Here is an 18,739-nt window from a genome sequence, read left to right on the forward strand (position 1 = left end):
AAAGATCTCAACAAATGCGATTGTGTCTACGTTAGTCACTGTAGTATGATTTGAAAGCAGTTTCTGTCCCTCTCTTACTCACAGACGCACTCCTTACCCCTTTGTGACACCCTTGGTCTCATTTTCTGTCATTCACCCCTTGTCTACCTGCATGCACCTGTGCAGGACAGAGCAGGTGTGTCGGTATTTGGTCAGTGAAGTGAATCAGTCAAGCTTGCAGACGGATCCGGTGGCCTACTGTTATTGCAGTTATTAAGTTATTATGAATGTAATCAACTCTGTCTTATACTTTACGGTAAAAGCAGGATTCGAGCTTGAGTTCACTGTGAGAGGTCAAAGGTCAGGATCAACCACAGAATGGAGCTGGTGGGGAAAGAGTTTTGTGTGAGAAAACTACAGTACAGGGGTTTCAACCCAGGTAACTGAGCTAATTTATAGATTGTTCCATCATATATTGGTGATAAATATGAGTTGTACTTCTTATTAAAATGTCAAGGAACCTTCAAACAAAAATAATTCAGCCCTCCATAAAACCTTTTTGATCTTTTCTCTCCATTATAATAGTTAATTCAGCTGTGCCCCCAGATGCTTTTTTACATCTGTTCGTATGGATGTTAGCATGTTACAGGAGGACATATACGTGTGTGGGCTTTAAGAACCGGACAGTGCTGCCACTGGTGCTAGTCAGATGGGGATGAATGGGGTTGAGACGTGTGTGTGTGAGAGTGTGTGTGGCTACCTTAGTGAATAGCCCATTGTGTGTTCTGCTTCATATCTCCACTGGCCAGCCAAAGGAAAGAATCTAGTTACTTCAATTGTGTGAGGGGGAACATCTAAAGGAAATTGATACATGGGGGTTGAGATGGTGGTGCATGGGGAAGCATGGTGTTGGTGCTGGAGGGAGTGGGGGTATTGGGGTAAAGGGTCCTGGGTGAAACAGAGAGAAAGAGTGTCGTTACCTGTGGCTGATCTCTGCTGGTTTTCTGTAAACATCCTTCTACTTGTTTTGTTTCCTGGTTTCACTGTCAGGAGGTAGTTGGCAGTGCCATGTGCTCAATTGTTCTTCATCATACTGTGTTTAGAGTTGCGGTGTTTTGTTGGGGATTCATGTTTGTGTTACTTCAACAAGTTAATGGACAGGTACATTTGAAATGAAGGAGAGCTGATTTTCAAGACTGTTATACTTTTTTGGGGGGAAGAAATGATGACCTGTCCTCTACCACCAACAGCAGATTACAACAAATATGGCAAGCTACATATATCTATAACACCCAGAGGATACATCCATATGTCTTTAATGATTGCCTGACTCTTTGAGTCTTCCCCTAGTGCCACCAGCAGGTTAAAGTTTTTAGGCATTCATGGTTTTCAGAGGATAAATCTTGGTGTATCCTCACCTTTGGATTAAAGGTGTTATATGTAAGTGTTTTGCTATGGCTCCATAACCAGCGTTAGCCCCGTTAGCCCGGGGCTAGTTGGTTAGAATGCTACCTTCAGTAAAGGACAAGAAGTGACAGAAATAGAAGTAAACAAATGCTAATGTTTGTGCCATATGTGCCATATCAAAAACGTATAACTTAAACTTATAACCCCTTTAAGTAAAAGGCATGCATCCTAGTTGCATTAACTTAAATACAGATGACTTTTGACTTCTGGAGCCATCAGTTCAAATTTACTCTGATTACGTTCATTTGTACACATACATACACTTAACTTTAGATGCACTGAGCACAAACTGAAAAGTATCACACCCTTTAGTATCAGCCAAGACCAGCCCTGAAAGCTGTGGGGTTTCTCAGTCCTGCTGCAGCTGTGACAGCGACCAGAGGCAAGAGAAAAAAGGGGGACGATGCTGGAGGACTAAGAGAAAGAGAATCAATCCTCAATGGTGCCTTGTATCGCTCGCAACTGTCTTGTCATCCCTCTTAAAGCAAAATCAATTGCATTATTCATTTACATTCACCCCTGTCTTCTTCTACCATGCAGTGTGTGCATGGTAGAATGTGTATATGCGTGTGTTTTTTGGCATTAAAAGCCCTCACACACCCCTGCACATTTAAGCAGATTTCATGGTAAGCTTTGGAAACTCCCAAAGAACCCATCTCTGTAGGACATGGGGACATGCCTGAAAAATGATAATTGGGCGGAATGAGAGGCGAGGGATGAGGAGATTGAGTCATTTGCAGGAAAATGCAGAAAATGATGTTCAAGAATTCAGCTGGCAACAAGGGTGTCCTTTGTTAAGACGCTTCTGCTGCATGTCTGGCTGGTTGCTGTTTGGGACATCATCACACAGCAATGATGTGCCTCTCTAAAAATGTACGACTTTAATGATCCTCTCACAGACTGTTTTTCCCCTTGGACGCAAAACAAAATTCTCATTAAACATCTAATTTAGCTTGACATCCTGGTAGCTGAGCACAACAACATGGATTTCAGATACCTAGAAACATGCTTGGTGGAAAGTAACTGATTACATTTACCGAAATACTGGACTTACTGTGCCTTGTGTTTTGTGCTTCACCTGAGAATTTATATTATATACTTATTTTTGTTTACTCATTTCACTGCCAATACTGTCATTTATAAGGGCCCTCGTTGCCTAATACCTATTACCTATTGAATATAGATGAAGATTTTATGCAATTTTATGCAAATTATCATTTTATAAAATTTGATTTATCCCTATAAATTTCACTACATTACAGCCAGTATCTAAAATTGCAAATGACTTAACACTGACTATTAGTTTAAAGTAAGAATAAGATAACTGTGTGAGATTGTTGCATGTAGCATGCTTGCACAGGCAGCTGTGATGAAACCTAATATTCGATCTAGTTTTAGCATTGTTAATTTTTCCACATAATATTAAAGTTAACAACATCTATAATATTATATATATTATATTGTTTTACGTCTCCTCAATAAGAAATGAATCATACAAATAGGTTAGAAACTTGTTAGGTTATGTACATCTTCCTGGCATCCAACTTGTTGACAGTAATCAACGTTTGGGTTCATTTTGGATTAAGGGAACTGAAGCAGAAAATGTTGGTTGCTCACTTATGTTATTGAGCAAATGAAGAGCTGATCTGAGCCATTCAGTTTGTGATAGACTACCAGGTCCTTCAAGAAAGACCCAAAGTTGCATTCAAAGTTCTACAGCATTTATCGTAACGGCATATTCATAACTACATTTTAATGCTTTGGTATCATGCTTTGGTCTCTGACTGCTCATTGGAAGTGTATTCACTGTCACTGCATTGAGGGTGGATTGACCTGAGCTTTACTTGCTTTGTGTTTACAGGACAGAAGCTGTTTTGATATAAGAGTTAAAAACAGACTTGGGGAGTGCAGGAAGAGGAGTGATGCATCTTAGGAGGAGATATGGAAAAGGAGAAGGATAAAAAAGTCACTTTCCAATCATGAGTTTTTCTCGGAACATTGAATTAAGCAGCGTGAACGGGTGGGGGCCTGAAGGGTCTGGGGGCGGCCGGCCGCAAAGATGCCTGAATGAAAGAGTTTGTTGTTTGATGCTGGGAGAGGGAGATGAAAGGGGAGAGGGAGATGGAGAGTTTGCCGGGCATCAGTCCCCTCTCCCATCGCCTTCTCACCCTGCGGCCCTCCCTCGCTCTACCCATGTGAGCTAGAGTTCAAACACAGGGCCCACAGCTGCTCACATACACTCAAACACACACAAACGCTCGCACACACTCATACACGCACAGAAATACATACATGCATGACGTGCACAAACACGCATTTAAGTAAAACGTGCAGACAGACATGTAAGCTTCATGCAGAAATGTGAATCTGGATATTTGTACTGCATATCCAACTGTTCACAGACAAACACATATACACACATAAAGTTATACAAACACACAGACACATGTGCATGTACCATCTATAGGTGAACACCAGTCGATCCCACACAGAAGGGCTGCGCACACTGCTACAAACTGCAGTACGTGTATATAAAGAACAAAATGTTAGGGGCAGTTAGAATTCAGTACTTGTAATAAATTTGTCGGTGCATGATTTACAAAGATCATAAATTCAAAAGCCTCCTGACCAACAGCCATTAAAATGGAAAAAAAGTATGACTAGACAAGTCAGTTGCCACTAAGCTGAGGAAAGTTACCATATCAGCAAATGATATTTTAAATCAGGGCCTGCCAAGTAAAAAAGGACACTGATAGACACAGAAAATATAAGCATGAGCATAAATGTGTACCAACATGAAAGTACCGCAGCAGAATTTGTACTAATGCAGATATTTGCAGTGCACGTCAGTTGTAAATTATGTCAGCTTGAGTGACTTTTTTTTTTTAGGGTCTTTAAACCCATTACTCTCATTCAGTCTCCAGTGTAAATGTCCGAGTTATCAGGCCCAACAAACAAAGCTGGCCTTGTCACGGTCAGCGAGAAACGCTTCTTACTGTTCAGTGTCGTTTCTGCTTGATGGCATTTCCTCATGATCAGTTGTGATAATACTATTTAACTGCCATCAACTTACATTAGAGCCCATTGATTCGTTTGGTCAACACGCTGCCCAAAAGAAATATCAAAACTGTAATTTATCACTTATCTGAATGAGATGTGCATATGCACCAAGACTGAACGATCACTAAAGAAGAGACACTCCCCCTAGGAAAAAATATATAATATATTTGATTGATTTTTACGTTACTGTGTCCAGTATCATTCTTCTCCCTTCTGGGGTAGAACTCTCCTGCCAAAAGTATTTTGGGAATTTGTAATCTTACACTTCTAATCCAGCAAATAGGGAGACAGGTGAAAACGAAGCACAGGCTCGAGATGGCTGGAGAGTTTGCGGGAGGAATTGTCACTGATGAAAGAGGGGCATGTCCGAAATTAGGCTTTCCATAGCTAGATGTGAAGATAATGTCGTACACTGACTGTGAGAAGGACTTAATGTTCAAATGTTGGAGTCAAAGCGAAACTGATCCAAGCATAGCAGAATCAGAAGCAGCTGATTAATTTAAAAAAAAAAAAAAAGAGAGAGAGAGAGAGAAACCAAATAAGAGAAAGGGAGCACACAGATTTAGGGTAAAAAAAGACAGAAGTGAAGAAGATCAAAACAACAGGAAGGAGCTTGAAAAGGGGTCACAGCAGTAACACAGAAGATGATGGACACACACTGGCACACACACACACCCATCCCATAATTAGCATGCTAACAGGCAGTTAAATGTCCCACACAAAGGCTCACTGTTAAGCCTCAGTTACTCACTTCGGAGACAATACACAATAGGAGTCAGTGGGAGCCCCCAAATCACCCTAATAGCTGATGTGGCCCAGCACGGCTTCTCCTATTTTACCATCTCACCGATCACACTCATTCACTCACTCACTGACTCGCTAATGAAAAGCTGATAGCCTCGAGGCCTGCAGTTACTGAGCAACTTGTCCCCATCCTCCCCATTTCCCTCTTTTCATCTTTTCATCCACCGGCAGAAATGCCTCTCCTGAGGTTCAGAGGTCCGGCATGTCGACTGTTTTTTCTGACATGATTCTTGTGGGAACAGACTGACAGACAGAGATGGAGGATATATAATTAAAGGACAGGACAGCCATGAGGACTGAAAGGGGGAAGTTGCTTATCGGTGGCACAGGGTGATTTTAACTTGATTAAAATCTAGACAGAAAGAAAACACAGGAGAAATGGAGGAAAATTATCATTATAGTATAGGAATATATAGTGACTTTACATATTGGTGTAAGGAAAGTACCTCCCAGCAAACACTGCTATCAGTCCTCTCTGTCAAAGTGCAATCCTGCTGTTGATATCCACCATGGTAGAGATGATGGTAAAGTAACCTTTGGTGTCTCTGTATAACCAGTGTACCTTAAGGAAAACTGTAGATTTGCTACATGATTATAGCTTATAACCTGTCCAGTGTTAGGAGGCGGTAATCTCACTGCATTCTCTCTCTGAGATTCTTCCTCTTGTTTTTCAGCTTGCAGACATGTCTAAAATCTCTCAGAACAAAATTTAACCAGACTGATGGTAGCACTGTAACAAAATATCATCACTTTTTTTTTTAATTCAATTGATTCTGAAAGTGACTTAAAGTAAAAAATTGTTTTCTTTGGTCAACCCAAATCACATCCACATGCTGTAGTTTGTTTGTGTCATGTATTTGTGTCAGTTTTGCAACTCGGTTCTTTTCACCGACAGATCAAAAGATGACTGTAGAACAGCTCACACAATCCTGAGAAATTCTTGTTATTCAGATCTGTTAGCGATGCATATTGGACAGTTTGGCATCTGCTGTACTGTGTGTGTTAGAGCTATTGAAGAACAGTTTTCTGATGATAGACCAGCAGGGGGCACTGACCTCCACTTCATGAATAGTTGGCTCCTTTCTCTTGGCAGGCCTTAGTGACCAGTTCATCCTAAAGTCATCAGATCTGGGGAGTTTGGACGTCTCCAAGACTAGACTCCAAAAAGGATGTGTTTTATGTCCTTGGCATGGACCCTTCGAGGGTTGACGGGTTTTTGGAGTCACAAATCCAGCAACTAATTAAGTTTGTAATCTACAGCAACTGACCGTGAGAAAAATTTATAATGATGTCTCATTGGTAGAAGAAACTGAATTTATACAGTTCAAGCTGCAGTGTGAAGGTGGTCATAATTCACTAGTTTCTAGCCAGACCATCAAGGCTATGCATCTTATGCAAACATGTATGTGTAAAAATACTGTTTTACTAAAACCAAGCTTGACGTTTTTCAACACGATGCCGTGTTGTCAGAAGTTTGCATAGTGTATACCTGTTCTGATACATATAAATGATTATTGGCTTGCTGGCACCAGATGTGGTATTTCAAAGGCCCTGCAGAACCATGGTGGTGTCTTACACCTGATCAGACCTCTTCTAAAGACAGTGTCCAGAGCACACTTGACTGACATCTTCTTCACTCTATTGTTTAGCTTTGATTGGAAAAAAATGATCATTCTTATTGCTACTTAAGACTCCAACTCACATTATGCTGGCAGTAATCAGTCTGAGTAAATTAAAGACCCTGTGTGCAGGGCTGTTGTCTTTGCTCCCCGGCACCATCATGTTATCTCTTGTGAGATGCCACTGAAATAACTCCAGTCTAACTCCTTTCCAAAGAGAGTCACATTGTGTTCAGATGCTCAGCCATCACACACAACTAGAGGAGGCCAAAAGTCGTTCCTACATTTGTCTATGGGATATTAAAGTCTAATGTCTTTTCTTTTTTTCCAGAATATTCATAAATTTGTATTCAGCTTTTGTGCATTCAAAGTTGACGATCCAGATTTGAGTTTCCTCTGGGAACATATGCTTCAGTGTTTTCTGCTGCAGCCTTCTGTGATAGAAATGGCTGCAGAGGCATCTAGTGGCTCTAGACGAGCACACAACTTCAACACAGGAGCTTCAGCACTCACAGCTGAGCTGCATTAGATGAGGGACTGTTTGTGTCTGTGGACTGGTACAGCATTGCACGTACCTTTTACCTGGATGGATTTACTTCCAAAAACAGAAACAACCAAAATTATATAAATATTTATTTGCAACGTCAAAAGGTATACAAGGAAGAATAAAGTGCTTTGTAATTTTTTATATATTTTTTTCTTTTCAGCTTGTTTCAAGGACAGCAGCTTGCTCAGTGCATTTTTATCTCCAAGCAGGGGTTTGGAAAATCATTAGATTCATACGAAGCAGGAAGACTTTGCAGCAAAGGAAAAAAAAATACTACATCTGTTACACAAAGTGGCATTTACACTGATTGTTTTCTTGTGCTCAGGTCGGCTTCATTCTGTGCTCATGTTGAAGTGTTATACAATTCAAAACCAGCATAACATAATGACCATTATACACTGCCAATCAAAACCTTTCAAGTATTTTCACATTTTTGGATGAGTCTTAAGCAGGTTAATAATAAGTTCTTTGTGAATAACCTAAAATTCATACTTACTTGCAATAAAAGTAAGAGAATTTCAGGTAATGTGTACTTAGATGTGTAGAATTAAGCAGATTAGCTGAGAATTTGAGTGTTCATGTCAGTCAGCTGAATTTTATAAGGAACTGCCTTGAATTTACACATAAATATTTTTGTGTTTGGGACACTCCAGGTACTCTCAGTGGTTAGAAGAAAGTAGTTAGTATTTTTGAGCAGATAAGCATATAGACACTGAGCCTGCTGTACAGTTAAAAACGCATCTAGACATCAAATATAGAACAAATGTACAATAAAGTACACATTCATATAGTAAAGTACAAGTGTGACGTATATATTTGTCAGTTATTTATAACAAATGTATGAATATATTGCTTTAGAATAAATGTCATATTTTTTATTTTGGCTGGCAGTGTATAGTAGTCAATAAAAGTGTTTACATATTATGCTTAAGATGTTCCTTGAGATTTTGCATCTTTAGCAATGAAAATTGAGATCAAATAAAATAAAATAAAATAAAAATGTAATTTTAATTACATTTTGAAATCTAATACCATTGAATGCTAAGATGCACATGTATATATCAGTCAGTGTCTACAACCACCCTCTCACACCACATCACGTGAATTCAAAAACACACACCTGCTCGAGCAATATAATAAGCGAGGAAATAAAAAGACAAAAAGAACAATAAAGTAAAAAGTCATTCAAGAATGAGAGTTGTAGTATCATCAGGCGCAGCAGGTTTACTGGTCTAACAGCTGCATGGTCCCATCTAAAGGTTCCAGGGGTAAAGATGTGATGGTTGCTGTCTATATCATGGCCAAACTGTATTTAAACGTTTGTTGGTTTCAGTCTGCTTGAAGCACCAGATGGGTGAGATTTGTCAGGTTTGACAATGCAGTCAGTACAGTCAAGTTTAATTACAGGTGTGGATGATATTTTTGGATTTGTATTGTACCATCTGCTTCTACCAGCATGCTGAACCAGCTGTTTTCCTGCCCCAGCAACAAAAGAGGGCAACTGATAGCCAAATGCCATCTATTATTCAACCACTGCGACATCTTCGATCAAACCAATTCTCCTGACACACAGTTACACTTGACTTCGTGCTGTCTTTCCAAATCCAGTGACTTATTGCACATTTCCAGAGACTATACTCCTCAACCTTTATCCCTTTGTTTCCTGTTGTGCTTCACATTGGCTTCACAACTTTCCACTAACAAAAACAACGAGTACACTTAGGCTTCATGCACCCCCGTTTCCAAATAATAAATCAGAGGCTCTCTGTGTTTCACTTTCCAACTCCAGACCTTTGGCGAACAGTAACAGCACACACATGAATTAAAGCAACTTCTCAGTATTGTTTCTGTTATCACTGGCTGCGACCTCCACAAGAAACAAACCAAGAACAAGTTTTGAACTGATTCATAAAGTAAACAGTAACTTTTAGTACCTACAATCTACTTAAAACTCTGGGTTACCGCTGAGTTCAGTATTCTGTTTTGTTTTCAACACGTTCACTTAAATGCAACTCTGTTTTCAAAAGAAAAACTGTTTTAACAGAAGTTGTAAAATGCAGTGATTTCTCTCTAAACAGCAATAAATCAGGACATTTGTCTTAAGTAATCTTTATCACATTCAGAATAAGAAACTCCTTCTGCTACACTTAATGATTGCACTTGGAATGGTCTTGTTGGTGTACTGCACAGCAAAATCAACAATCAATAGTTTGATGCATACTAAAACACTGAGATAGAGGGAGGCTTGTTATGTTTTACAGGGAAAGATTTAACAAAACAGTCTCACAAGAGAGCAAATAGCAGACTTTGCAGGAAACTATTGTGGGCATGATGACCACTGAAATCCATGAACAGCATGGAAATTATCAAGCATAAACTGACCACACTTTGATAAAAGAGTGTATCTTAAAAATCAACCATTTAAGTCTCGAGCTTAGTCCTCTTCAAAAAGGAGGAGAAGTACATCAAAAGTGCTATTGCTTTCATAGAATCTCTTGTTTACATTCACAGAAAAAAAGAAAATATTCAATAAAAGTACATTTCTAGCTATGCAAAATGTAAATACAGTCAAACACATGACTCAAGTTTCTGGACTTTTTCTGTTATTGTGCTTTCCTTTGGTAATGAATCCACAAAAAAAAAGGAGCTAGGAGCCCGTCAGTGCTGTGATTCGTCGTCCTCCGGCAAGATCGGTCCGCTTGGTTGTTATGGCTCTCTGAGGAATGCAGTTGTATGTGCCAAAAGTTATTTAGGGAAACAAATTCTTCTTTCTCTTAATGCTCAATCTCCATGAGAAGAAAAAAACTAACAAATAGAAAACAACACTGGCAAGGCAAAGGGGTTTAAACATCTGTACATGCAATCCAAAGCTGAACACACCACCAAGAGATCCTTCTTCAGGTCCAATTTTGTGGGTGAAAGAAGACTGACATGGGACCTCATAACCTCCCTCTGTTCTTTAGATCTCTTGCTCACTCTTGTAGGTCACAGGATCCAGAGGAATAGCAGTCTGTAGGATGTCAAATTCCATCTGGTTATTGTCCATGTCTAGAACACACATGACGTTGTGACTGCCTGATGTCGTGGTCGCAGTGTCTTGGAACATATTTTGGAAGTCCATGGCAAGTGAAGTCCTCCTCTCTTCTGCCCTCTCCTTCCCTACAATCTGAGAGGAGTCAAAGATGTCTTCCTCCTCCTCCCCACAGCTCAGTGCTACCTCGTTCTCATAACAGAAGGCGCTCAGCGACCTGGGAATCAAGTCTTGTGTGGATCTACATGCAGAGGCAGGAGAAGCAGCAGAAGAGGCCCGGCTTGCAGCCTCATCAAGCTCTTTGGCGCTGAGGTGAGGCGTCGACGGCACCTCGTAGGTCTTGTGGAAGCGAGCGTAGTCTACCTTGTAGCGGTCCCGATCCTCGTAGATCACGGGCTCAAACCTGTGACCCCAGAAGATCTCTCTGGCAAGGTAGGAGCTACGGAACTGGGTGGTCATGGCCGTGGCCTCCACCATCCCCTCCAGGATCACAACAATCTCAAAGTCATCTGCCTCCAGATCAGCTCGGCTTAAAGTATACAAGGGGCTGTCTTTATCTATCTCATGGACTATAACCAGCGGGGAAACTAGAAACAGCCTGTCTGTGCCCTCATCATAGCCCACACTGAGGTCCATCTGCTCCAAGGGGATGAACTCACCCTCAGCTGTGACATATGACCGTATGAGCTGGGCACGAACATGAGCCTCCACAATGTGGCTCTTCCGCAAGTTTCCCACCCTCCACATGAGGCACAGCTTTCCATCACGCAGGGCAATTACAGCGTTTTTGGAAAACATGAGGGTCTGGTTCCTCTTCTTTGGCCGTGCCATTTTGGCCATGATGGTGCCAATCATGAAAGAGTCGATGATACAGCCTACAATAGACTGGATCACCACTGTTATCACGGCGACAGGACACTCCTCTGTAACACAGCGCCAGCCATAGCCAATAGTGGTCTGGGTCTCCATGGAGAACAGGAGTGCTCCAACAAATCCTTGGACATGAAGTATGCAGGGCATCCTTTGTGGCTGCCCACCAGTTGTGTGTCCAGAGGTGGGTCCATGCAACCCCGTCAAACCCAGCCCATCACCTTTCACAGTAGGGTGCTCCTGAAAGTCCCCATGTGCGAGGGAGACAGTGTAAAAGATAATTCCAAAGAAAAGCCAGGACACCATGAAGCTGGTGCAGAATATAAGCAGCAGGTATCTCCAGCGGATGTCCACACAGGTGGTGAAGATGTCAGCTAGGTAGCGCTGCCTCTTTTCTTCCATGTTGGTGAATACAACATTACATTGTCCATTTTTCTTTACGAATCGGCTCCGTACTTGGCTGGAGCCCCTTGTCAGAATCTTCCCGTTGTAGTTGTTCATCCCTCCTTGTCCCCTCGTGCTGGGCACGGAAGCGGAGGCAACCGACCTCCTCCCACTGTCTTCTGTCTCTGTGTTGCAGGCTGACTGCAGTCGGAAGCTGGGGGAACTGCTGCCGTTGTGGAGTCCTAAGCTAGAGATCTTCTGACGTTCCTCCTCTGGTAAAATGTCTGACACAATGCTGTACCTGTCAACAACAGAGAGGGGGAGATCAGGATTGGTTTGACAACACTTCAATTTCCAATTTTAGAAATGAATGTGGTATAAACAGCCTACAGTGGCCTTTTAATGGACATCTGTCTTGTCTTCCACCACTGACACAATGGAGGCTCACTTCTGACCCCAGCTTCAGCACACAAACAAACTGACATTTCAATTGAAAGAAGAGCATTTTAATTCACTTTCTTGAATGATCAGTATGATTTTTGTTGACCAGTTCCTCTTTTTAAGGGAGAAATTGATCCCAAACTCGCAATTGAACTCATTCATTGTAAAGTTTTTGAGTTAAACAATGGTCATCATGCTGTTTCTGGGTCTCCCACCCTGCCATCACTAAAAGATTTAGGAAATTACACACATGATAAATTGATGTTGGAACAGAAAACAGTTTGTACAGTATGGGAAGAGGAATAAAGAACAGGAAGACAGCTTAATGAGCTATTAATCTTCCTGATCCCTGTGTACTATCCCAGTGTACCATTTAAAGAACACAAAGACACTATGCAGCATCTCATAGACAGATCGAAAGGAGGATAATACCTGACTCACTGGGGGTACAAGGGATGAGGGCAGTATCAGTTAAGAAATAGGGACCCCCAGTGTTTGAGGGACACTGGTAAGTGTGGTTAAACACTTATTATTAACTCCTGATCATGACGACATCACTCAGACTAACCAAACTCCTGGTAACCTGAGTGTATGAATCAAACTTAACTGTCTCTCTCCTTTACATGGAGGATTACCAGCTGGGAAGGTGAGTTCAGTTTAGCTATGTGAGAAGGATTGCTGTCATCACAGATTATTGGATTACATCTGAGTCAGTGTCCATCAGACAACCCATTTTGAGCTGGACATTCGTATATGTTATCATATGTAAATGAATGTTAACTCTCCCTCTTCATCATTCATTGATCCACTGATAGGAGAGACCCAATGTTTGAGGTGGGGGGGGGGTTTGGTTCTTTTAATGACAAATCAATCTGTTATTCATGAAGTCAGTCTTTATTGTGCCAAAGGCCACATCAGAGATGTTGTGGTATGAAGTGAAAAAACAATGTTCATACAGAAAAGAATGTGTTGAACACATTGATGGTCATTAATTCAATAAGGCAAACTTTAGTCTTGTTTTTCTCACTGCAGGCGATCTGATGCAGCTGCCTGAGGGCAAGAGCTCTTTGTGTATAGCGGGTCGGGACAGTGTAGGATGGCCTTGGCCTTTCTAAGGATCTGCTTGCTGTAAATATCTCTGAGCTGAGGCCTGACTCACCCCCTGACTATCTTGCCAAATCAACAAGCTCATTCTTACTGGCCATGTTGAGATTTCCAGACCAGACAACAACACAAATGGATAGAACTGTTTCTGTGACACTGGGCTGTCACAGGGCTGCTGTGATGCCCTTTGACACCGTAACTCTATTACTCATTCAATTGATGAACAAAATGAAAGAAAATAAGACATAAAGTTCAATCATTTGAAAGTTCATGCAGAAAAATTGCTTAAAACAACAGCAAAATAGTTCAGTGATGCCAAATGATACATGAATTTAAGACACGAATGCTGCAATCCAGCAGTAGATTCAGGCTTTTGTAAAACTCACCAGGATTTAATTAGACAAAGAATTAATTGCAGTTCAGGTACAGTCCTAGACAGGATCCTGACTCCAGATGACATTAAACCCTCACCTGTTGGACCTACTTGTTCCCATGGCACCATTGATCACTGTTCTGGGGCCAGGGTGGGAGGCCAGACTCTGTCCTGCTCCCAAAGATCAGGTCTCCAGTGTGGAGACGGTTCAAAAACCACTGCGAAGACCACTGAGAAGAGAGAGATATGAACAAAATAAGCACACATCACTTCTTATAAGATCAGCGAAATCAAATTACAGCACGTACACAACCAGCTGCTGTTGGCTGTAAATCAGACTGAGAGGCGACACTTCAATAAACCCAAAACTTTCTTTAACTATTTTTAAACCTAATGTGACTTTATTTCATGACTTTTCGTCTCATTGTGTTCGGTGTTTAAACATGATACTGTGGGGTCTGTGTTTCTAGTCTGGTTGTTGTGTGTTGTTTTACTGAGCCAAAGATGTGGGTTTAGACATAATCCTGATTTGATTCTGTGAAATATCTTAAGGAGCTGTGACCTTGTCCGACCCTACTGTTAAGAGTACATACAGCTATGAAGGGATTATCTTTTCACACCGCACTGCCGTGGACCTTAAGTCTCACAGTGTAATTCAAGAGATATATGGATTTGCTTGTTGAAATCCTGTACATGTATGTGTGTGGGTGTGTGTGGCAGGTTTTCATCTGTGTGATCAACACACCTTGATTGTAGATAAAAGAGTACAAAATGAAAGAAAAGGAGTTTAGATAAAACCTGTTCTCACTCAGTCTATTGAGCTCAAACCAAAACTACACCCACCTCCCTACCACTCCAGCACTCACACACACGCATACTCAACAATACGCTCTACTATGACATTGCTGACAGCTTTGTGTCTTTTTCAAAGCTCTTCCTGGTTTAAAATTTGGGCTCGTGTTGAATAAAAGGACACATTTGGCACCATAACATGCTTAAAAATCTTCTTCAAAGATCCCTGTCTAACTACATCTCCCACGCTCTACAGCAGTGGAATTGCTCAACTGTGACAAAGTACAAGTTTAACACAGCTGAAGAGTTTTTCTACCCATTTTCAAATGAAACTCTGTGTCCAGGAATACAAGGAAAAGAAAATCCTGTCACATGGTCTTTCTGTCATGATACCTGTAGCACAAAGCACATTGTAAATACAAGCTGAAGGTTGAAATAGGTTGTAGCTACACTCAGTTTTAAATGATTTTACATGCTCAAGAGGAGAGGATCAGTTGGAAAACAATGTTCCTTTGCACTGACGCTCACACAGACACATCTGTATCTTCATGTGTCCATACTGTGCATCTGGATTATATATTTACGTTTTGTGTGTGTCTGTCTCCACACAGGTGTCCTTGGCTTCCAACCAACGACTCAGCTGTCAAATAACTTCTTCCACCTCCGAGCTGTATCTATAAAAGGAAGAGGCAACCAGCCGACAATCGACCATCAGTGATGTTTCCCTTTTTGGTGAAAAAACGGGGGTTTATTGATACTGATATTGATGCCTTTAATGAACAGGAGGCTGTAGGTACAGATGTGTTACAGCAGACACACACAAAGAAGAGACACACACAATACAAACCAGTTAATGGTCACCAGGTAAAACTGGGGACTTTCACTGAAGCTAGTTTCCATAGGAACACGTCTCCTGTGGCATTTGGCGGATGGAGCGAAGTGGAGAGAGTCACCAGAGACACAGTGTTGTGGTGTGATGGGTGGAGGGGGGGCAACAGTATACACTATTAAGTGCTCTTATAACATGAGTCAGAGGGTGAGGGAGAGATGGCAGTGAAAAGGCCACACAACATCTAGATTTGATTTTAAGTAGATTTTAAATGAGGTGGAAGAGGTGTCACTGCTTGGAGAATTTTGTGATCCATTAGTGAGTAAAAACATAAACAAGGAAAAGACAGATGTGTTGCTCCTAGTGATTTTGTCTAACTACAATGAGAGACGTTTTCAAGAATTCACAGGTTTTGGGTTTTTTTGTAACCTCAATTTTGATTTTTAAGTTTGTTATTTCATTGTTTTTTATGTTTTTATCATGGAAGGTTGAATGTCTTTTGGTTTTGGACTGTTAATCTGACTACACACAATTCAAAGACCTCACCTCTGTCCTCTGATATTTTTTGGACAAAAACAAATCTATTATAGAGGAAATAATTATCAGTTTAAATGATCATTGGTTGTTCCAGCTATCTGTGTATGTACAACTAACTTTAACCTAACTTTTTCCTATATGTCCTGTCTGCAGCCATGTTGTACATGCATTAGTGTGTACTCTTGTGTAAGACTTTGCAGAGTTGTGGAAGTCTTTTATTGTATCTCTGCATCACTAACTCCTTCCTAATCTCATAAATCACAGATTAATAGTCAGTCATAATCTCTCACACTGAAATAAGAAAGGTGGGGTCGTTCTGTAATGAGCGACTTCCTGGAGATCTCCTGACTGTTAATCCCAAAACAGGCACAGAGAGAAAGACAAAGACAAAGACAAACAGATTGGGTGGGGGGTAAGGGGGGGGTGCTGGGATTAAGATGCAGAAGTGTCCATTTCCCCTAAAGCCTTAAGTAATCGCCCCTGATGAAACACACTATTACATCTGCCACAAAAAGAAATTATACATCCAGTCTGCATACCAGGGCTTTGTGCCCAGATATGGCCTGGCAGACATGGCATCTAGTGGAGCAATTATGCAAAGTGGTCTGACTCATTTTTTTATCATATGATGTTCATAACTGGTCACAGAAGAGCGGAAATTTACCGTACTGTCTACAAAAAAGATTTGTATAAATTACCAGATGCATTCAAAGGCAAATTGCCATATGTAACCTAAACATGTGTTTTCCACTTTAAATAATAACATCAGTAAATCTGACTGTCAAACATACTGGCATGAAAAGTACAGTACAGTTTTTTTTTTAGTTTATTAAGTTCGTTGTGGGATGCACATTTTTGTTGAACATTTGTGATGTAATTAAGGACCTGCTGATTTCCTCTTTCTGAAGTGATTTGTGGTGTTACAGGTCATGAATGTTAAACTTTTATTTCGTGTGTTTTTTTCCACTGTGGTGAAATTAAAAAGTTGGTTAATTATCAAGCACAAGACTGATGATCTCACTTAAGTCTGGTTTAAAGGATTTTTGTGTCACCGGTTTCAATGACACAGTCTGTAAGCAGACTGAGCACGTTCATTTCACTTCCGTCTTCTTCTTTTTTTTTTAACCACCATGTACTATGTGAAAAATGATCAATATGTAACCTGGTTTCACCTCTGCTTGTCACGAGCCAACCCACAGAGAAGCAGTCAGCCATGCAGAGAATTATTCCCACACTACCATCACATCCCAGACAACCTCCGTCTTGGTTTCTCTTCAGGGTTTTTTTTTTTCCCAATATTGTCCTATATTAATCTTTCCAAAACGTATTGTGTATTTCACTGTATGTAAAGGCTCAGTTGCTTACAGATCAGTTGCTCCACCAGAGTGAAATGCGTCAGTGGACGTATTTATTTATATTTGGTCAGTCCAGGTCAATGCTGCTTTCCTGACTGGTCCTGAAAAGGCCATTAGGGCTGTCTGAACGAAAGACAAGACCAGTTCAGAGTGACAATCAAGGCAAAATAGATCACAGCACTGTTTTCCATTCTTGTAACTAAGTGATCATTTATATCACTGATGTTTCTTTTCTCTGTCCACTCCTCCCAGGTACCAGGTATCTTGAGAGTTTACCTTTGCCTTTCCAAAGGCTAAAGATATATATATATATATATATTTGGTTTAATTTCAAGATGAACAAAAATGTAAGACTGGCTTTGTATGTAACATGTCACAACACATTTGTTTGAAGTAGATCAACAGGTGCGCAACAATACCATTGCTTTAATGTGTATTTTATACCTGCTGTGTCCTGATGTGCCTCCAGGTTCTGGCTTTGAGCCTCACCTGTGCTGCAGAGATTTACAGTCTATGAAGCAGTTGTGTGACTGTTCACTTGATTCTACACGACATAGCGGTTTCCATGATGCCCGAGCTTTAGCTTGTCTGACGCAGTGCTTATTTTGCACTATTATGAAAGCTCCCCCATTGTCTGTAAGCAAAACTAGAACAGCTCTTCATGTCTGTCATCTGTAGAGCGAAGTTGTGAAATTAGTTTATTCAACAAATGACCAACATGAGCTCTCACAGCACCTGCTGATACTGAGCTGCTTTTACAATTTTAATATAACTGATTGTAATTGATACTCACCCTCCAAGTTAGTTGGTGCTTTGAGTCACTTGGTTGTAATTTGAATTCCTTGTGTAGCACCACTTCACTTCTCAAAATCCCACTTTCACTGTCCAGGGCAAAGGTCCCACATCCTTAGACGTCTGGGGTTTGTGATCCCTTCCCTTTTGAGTTTCTTCTTCTAGTTTCTTCTTCATCGCTTATTCACTGTTTCATCCCTGTTGTTTCTTCTCTTTTAATCCTTTATTGTCCTCCGCTGCCTCCTTCACTGACTATAATCCTGTCTGTGCGCACTCTCCTGTGCGTACTCACACAACCCGAGCTGAAAATGCTGTGTCAATCTCCCCTCTGCAGAGCATGGGTTGGGAGGGGAGGGAGGGAGGGAAAGAGGGATGGATGGATGGATGGAGAAAGAGAGGAGAGGAGAGGAGGAGAAAAAATGAAAAGAGAAAAAAGGAGAGGAGATGAGACTATGGGGGGGCTGCCACTTTGTGCACTCTGAGCATGTGTAGGTGTTGAATAATGCCTGATGTGCCCATGTAAGCGAGCGAGAACTCATTTGATTCATGATTTCCAGGCTTTCTTTGAGGAACAACAGGGATGATACTGTAACAGGTGGGAGACAAGGAAAACGTGAGGTCTTGGAAATAAAGTGGTTGACTTGCCATCATAGTTTAAAAGTGTGTAGCACCATAGTGATTACAACAGAGGAGCACTGCTGTAAATCGGCCTGTAAAAATAATCCCTTTACATTTACTCCCTCACAGCTGTGCCA

General features: G+C 41.0%; 1 protein-coding gene across 1 annotated transcript; it reads right to left on the minus strand.

Moving 5' to 3' along the window:
* Nucleotides 1-10,435: 10,435 nt before the first annotated feature.
* LOC121198880 (ATP-sensitive inward rectifier potassium channel 12) lies at nt 10,436-13,800 on the minus strand. The gene is made up of 3 exons (XM_041063241.1): nt 13,778-13,800; nt 11,606-12,062; nt 10,436-11,536 (listed from the first exon to the last, which is right to left on the minus strand). Exons 1-3 carry the CDS (start codon nt 13,798-13,800, stop codon nt 10,436-10,438), a joined length of 1,581 nt encoding a protein of 526 aa, XP_040919175.1.
* Nucleotides 13,801-18,739: the final 4,939 nt, after the last annotated feature.

This window comes from Toxotes jaculatrix, chromosome 18 (assembly GCF_017976425.1).
Source record: "Toxotes jaculatrix isolate fToxJac2 chromosome 18, fToxJac2.pri, whole genome shotgun sequence".
Taxonomy (NCBI): Eukaryota; Metazoa; Chordata; class Actinopteri; family Toxotidae; genus Toxotes; species Toxotes jaculatrix.